Here is a 6,000-nt window from a genome sequence, read left to right on the forward strand (position 1 = left end):
TATATATGCTTCAGTGTTATGTGTGTGCCCTTTTTTTTCCCCTGGTGGAAAATACTATTTATGTGTATATCTATATATATGTATGTGTTAGCTTCTTTGAAGCTACATTTGGAAACTTTTATCGTAAATATAATTTGGTTCCAATCTATACTTGAGACTAATTAGAGGTTTTTATAGTTACTTGTACCTATTAATCTAGCTTTTACATATTAATGATAATTTTGAAGTGGAACTGGATCCCTACCTTTTACTCTTCATGTGCTTCTATTCCCACACATTTTACATGACTAAGGATTAAATTATCACTTTGACATAATTGTAATAATAATTTCACTCAACATTTTCTCTCCACTTTTGTGTTTGCAATTAAATTGTTACTTCTCTTTCTCTCTTTCCCTTAGTTACACAGTAAGGATTTTTGAATGTATATTGTCATCTAAGGTAAGCTTTCATATGGCTCCTGCATATGAAGCTTATGTCTGTTTATACGTCATACAATGTCTGCCGAGTATGGCATGATTTTCATTATGTCACTTAATGAAAATGTCTTTATAAGTTAGCAGCATGATGGTTTTAAGGCATACAAATTCAGATTTTGGTAATTGCTTGTTATGGTAATTCTTAGTAGTACATCCCATACCTTCCAATGGTGCATGTTTCAATGGAATTTAACAGTGCATTACTTAGCATGATTAATTAGCATGAATAAAATGCAAGTAATAAAAAGAGCATTATGTATTTACAGCAAGTTATTTTTTATAGGAATATGCCTCTACGTAAACAAAATATTTATTTCAGCGTTAACGTCTTTTAAAAATGAATGATTCATAGCTCAACTTGCACTCCATGAGCTGAAAGAATGCCAAAAAGCTGAAAGAATGCCAAAAAGCATGCTTTTTTCTTTTTCTTTTGGTCTGTACTGTGCATCTACCTAAGGTTGGGGCTGAACACTTCTGCCACAATGATGATGTTAAATGAGACAGCACAGTCTCATAATCACTAGTAACTAATAGCATTTTGACTGAATAATCCTTGTGTTAATAAGGGTAATAAGTTCTTAAAAATCTGTACTTGGCATAAATGTTGTATGTAAGTATCAGCTCAATTGCATTTAGCTGAAGCATTCAGAGAGTATTATCTTCACTCTGGCAATGTACTTTTGCTTTAAAGCTTTTGGTGTGTTCCAGAAAAAGCTCAGAAGGTAAGTGCAGCTGTCAGTGGGTAGTTTGCAGAACGCAATATTAATGCAGATTTGTAAAGGGAATAGTAATGGTATACAGCTTTCTTAAAGCAATTTACACCCTTTGTCTGGAGAAAGGGCAGATTCTAAAGTTTTTAGCAAAATATTTATCTTTCTCCCACTGTTTCTTCCAAACATCATCTGATTTCAATGAAACTAACATAAATACTGGTGTTTAATTTCCATGGCTTTTCTATCAGTGGCATGGGGCATTCACAACCACTATGGGCAACATGTGCCAGGGTCCCACTACTTTCACAGTGAAGAATGTCTTCTTTGTACCTAATCTGCACCCACCCTTTTCCAGTCTGAAGCCACCACCCCTTGTCCTATCACAACAGGCCCTTGTAAAAAGTCCCTCTTCAGCTCTCTTGTAAATTCCCTCTAGGTGCTGGAAGGTGCTCTGAGGTCTCCCTGAAGCCTTCCCTTCCCCAGACTGAATAGCCCCAACAAAAAAGTGAAAATTTTAAGTGAATTTAAAAGCAAATCCAGAATGATTCCTCAGACTTCCCCAGCAGATGAAAATATCAGCTTTCATCATATCTCTCTCTGCACACTATATCTGAAATCCTGGCTTTTTAAATATGATTCTTTCATGGATATCATCCCATTTATAATTTTCAAGCTACATGGTAAATATTTTGCTAAATACCTAGAAACCGTTTTAAGACCCAAAACTAGAATAAGTTGAATATCTCTGCATGTTTTCCACAACTCATCCTGGTCAGTGTTTCCTACATTGTTCCCCCTGCACTGACTTCCATCTCTGACCATACTCCACCCAGCACGATGGAAAGCCAGGAGAGTTACTTGAAATGAAGCTTATGATAAACTATTGCATGTGGTGAGATAAATGACTGAATATATGATACCCTAGAAATGAAATTCACCCTGCACAAGAGGACAGGAAAGGTCTGTACAGTACCAATTAAATAATGGGTAGATGTCATACTGGACTTTTGAGCAGGGCTGAATTTTACCACATCTCAAAGTATGTAACAGGGACTGACTAAAACTTGTCACTTATGCCAGAGAATAAAGGTGCAAAGCTGTTGCTCCAGGGACCTTCACCCTGAAGATTACCTGTCTTCCTTGTTTGTAGGTGGGCTTTCATTCTTCAAGCTATTAATGGATGGAGTGCCTCCGCACATCATTGACTCGTATATGCGTGAAGTGCAGGCAGACAAAACTGAAGGGAAGTGAGAGTCCGTCCACAGTGCTTCCTCCCACTGCACTGGAAGCTGGTAGCAGAGTAACAGCATTTTAGTTCTTGCAACGACAGAAAAACACGTGCGGTGGGGGATTTTATGACTTTTTTTTTCCCCTTAATTGTCCTTTTGTTTTCCCTACCTGCTCTTACTGAAAAGAAAGAATTACGCATGGATTGCTTGAGGTTGAAATGAAATGATCTGAAGACAACACACGTTTTGTAATGTTCGGCTTTATTTTCTGTTTGATATCGTGTTCTGTTTTTTAATGAGGAAAGAGGGGAAGCTGTGTAACAAGCAGAAGGAGGCAGTCAGTCTGTACTCAGTGGTACAAAGCATATCTTTCTCAGACTGGAAGTACACGGATTAACCAGTAGATGTGCAATAAGATCCTTGGAATACATACCTCTGATAATGTATCTTATTCACCCGAGAATTGTTTAACAGAATATGGTTTTACTATAATGTAACTAATGCATATGTAATTAATGATCATTTAAGCTGAACATATCTTCCTATAGAAGTGTTGATTTCCTAAATCCAACCCATCGGTCTCTCAACTTAACTGAAATTGTTTTATTTAATGTACAATAAACATGAAGTGTTTAAAATCTATTAAGTTCTTGTTTACTTTTTTTTTCTGTCTCATTTTACCATATTTCTTGTTTTATTTCCACTTACAACAAAGCAAGAACTTGTGCCCACCACATGGAGTGGAAAGCAGTATCAGCAGTCACCTAACCCAGTGGGTTTACACCTTAAGATACATGACTCAGAATGTGAGTGGAGATGAGTGCTACCGATACATGCAACTTTTTATCTGTGCGTTTTCCAGTATTTTAAATGTGATAAATGCCAGCCATGATGGCTTTCACCATTCTGGATCCACTCCCTTTCCACAGTAATTCATGGAGCTCTTGTAGCCATCACATCAGAAAAGGGACTCAGACATAGCACTGGTGAGTTCACCGTGCATGGCAGAAGTGCCTGAGATAAGGCAGAATGGCTGCATTTCTTCTCCAACTCCAGCATCATTAACATCCAAGTTCTTTAGGAGAGGGGGTGATTGTGCCTGTGTCTCCAGCAAACCCTGAAACATGAGAGACACAAGGTCACACATATTTTGACCAGGTTGTCAGTTCCCTATTGCCTTGACATTTATTTACCAATTCTCACTCTGGCTGTACAAACAGGGCAGGTTATGTGCTCACTGGCTAATGACTGATCTCCAATTAGGGTTTATAAAGATAAAGGCCTACTTAGACCAGCAGCATATCACAAGATGTTTATTGGATGTCAGCGCATTTTCAAACATTCAGCAGTCAGTAATTATGCAATAATGAAAGAATGTGTTACTCTGAACCGCCACACCTGAAGTAGTGTTTTTACAGTTGTGCTCCTGCTTCTTTCGCTTTGGGGATCTAAGTGCATTTTCTCACGTTGTTCTGTAAATCTTACTGAGATAGACAGATGATAGATAGATAGATAGATAGATAGATAGATAGATAGATAGATAGATAGAGTCTTTTTTTCTCTCTTCCTTTTATCTTAGTGATTTCTTCTGTAGTGCTATCTGTGCAGGGGAGCAATTCTGCATTCCCAGGGATCCTGGACACCCCTCCACACCCCACCTCATTTCACCCTGCTCCTGCCAAAATCAATCCTCTCCTACACATTCATTCACACCTATACATGAAAGAAAGCAACACATCTACTAGGAAAATAATTTCACACAGGATTAATAATTTCTGTTTATTCTGTATCTCACCAGTGAATTGATATTCCCTCCATCTTTTTTGAAGCACAGAAAGCTGCAGGAGAAGGTCAGTTTGATTAAATGCCATAGAGATTTAAGCATTTAAGCACACAGCCCTCGCTCTGTTATAGTCAGCACCAAAAGCTACATTTATTGTTTCTGCTTGTCAGTAAGCCCAAAAATGAAGCACACAGCCATCTGCACTTTGTATGCATAATGTTTACAGCTTCAAGGTTACGTTTATCTGCCTCCTCAGTCTTAATATCCCACACATAACCACCTGGAAGCCAGCATAACCTCAGCTTCTGCGGGCTCTCCGTGGATGGAATTAGCTACTCTAATTTCTCCCAGACGCCAGCGTTGTTAAACAACAAGCTGAACTAAGCTCCTTTTCCCTGTGTGAACAGCAAGCCTTGTACTCGGCTGCCCTCAATTCCTCCCCCCTCACATCACCCAGCATTTGCCACTGGCCGTCCCTCGGGCTGGGGACGCAGCACTTCGGGCTGGGGAAGCACAGGGCACCTGGCCGTGGTGGGGCTGAGAGGAGGGGGCATTAACCTGCTCTCAATCCAGACTACACCAAGCAGCCACCACTCTGCATTAAGAGTTAACCGACTTTCAGAGAAATGACTGGAGGGGATGGCACAGGACAGGGATTTCTAGTGATTTAAAACAGGCTGCAGAACCTTATCTGGAGAATAACAGAAGTTGAAGTTTTGGTTTATGACAATTTGCCCTATGGAATCATCCAGGAATGATGTTTGGTGGATGTAATAGTGAGCAAACCCAAAGAGTTAGGAAAATGCTAATGAAATCTGCAGTTAATACCAGCTTAGGAAAATAAAGAGGTACCAAAGACAGCAACTACAGGAGAAGCAACTTAGAGGGAACAGAAGCAACAGAAAATCATGCTGTAGAAGATGTGACAAAATGCTCCAAAGAAATTTCTCCAAAGCTACAGGGATTTCCAGGCAATTAGTGAACACGAAAAAGACCTTAGGAGTAACAGAGGACAGCAAATACATGTAAACACACATAGATAAGACACACAAAAATGAATCAAAGTTAATTTAAAATATTTTTGTGTATTTTTAATGAAGCCAGAAGAAAATATCTGATCTTCTCTTGGCTTCTATGTGCTTTCTTTGCCCATGGAAGGTTATTTAGTATATAAATGTAGATATACAGCTCCATTCTCAAATTGGTATATGTGGATCTAGATACGGGCACTGCAGTTACCCATTTGCATTGAAAGAGCACAGCTACTGCCAGCACACTTTTCCCATACTGAAAAAAATCTCACAAATATAAAGGAGAGGAAGAAAAAAGAGACAAGTAATCTTTAAAAGATTATTTAAATTAGGATATACTGTTAATAAGGTCTTTATGGAGAGTCAGAAATTTTTTTAAGTATTCCTTTTATAAGAAATATTTTAAGCTTCCTGAACTTCCTTTCAGGGGGAAAAGTGTAATATTGGTACCTTTCACAGAGCATTGTGAAGGGACTCTTACTTTATGAAAGTCTTTTGTTGCATTTTGAGATTCTGGAGCAAAAGGCATTCTATTTTAAGCACAGTGTACTTACTGTCACTTGACTTTCATGTCCTGCTTTCCTGACTGACAGGTAAAGCTGCTGCTTTGGAAGCAAAACTGTATCTTGAATGCTGAAGAAGCAGCAGAAGACTAAACACACTGGACTTAAAATTCTGTGTTCCGTTATTCTATACTTTGTTGATGAATACTTTTGAAATTAAAACAAACCTTTCCCCAAGCCTACTGATAAATTCAGTAGGGAA

General features: G+C 38.5%; 1 protein-coding gene across 16 annotated transcripts in view; it reads left to right on the forward strand.

Annotated features, from left to right (window-relative positions):
- The window catches only part of MYBPC1 (myosin binding protein C1), a 70,322-nt gene extending 67,259 nt beyond the window's left edge, over window positions 1–3,063 (forward strand). For 10 of the 16 annotated variants that reach the window (XM_038154487.1, XM_038154485.1, XM_038154486.1 and 7 more), the window contains 2 exons: window positions 402–408; window positions 2,343–3,063. In XM_038154487.1, the coding sequence (XP_038010415.1) occupies window positions 402–408; window positions 2,343–2,443 (108 nt within the window). In that variant the 3' untranslated portion in view covers window positions 2,444–3,063. Of the gene's footprint in view, window positions 1–401; window positions 442–2,342 lie in introns of all 16 variants that reach the window. The other 6 variants (XM_038154491.1, XM_038154498.1, XM_038154496.1 and 3 more) reach the window with 2 other exon arrangements.
- Window positions 3,064–6,000: the final 2,937 nt, after the last annotated feature.

Source organism: Motacilla alba, chromosome 1A (assembly GCF_015832195.1).
Source record: "Motacilla alba alba isolate MOTALB_02 chromosome 1A, Motacilla_alba_V1.0_pri, whole genome shotgun sequence".
Taxonomy (NCBI): domain Eukaryota; kingdom Metazoa; phylum Chordata; class Aves; order Passeriformes; family Motacillidae; genus Motacilla; species Motacilla alba.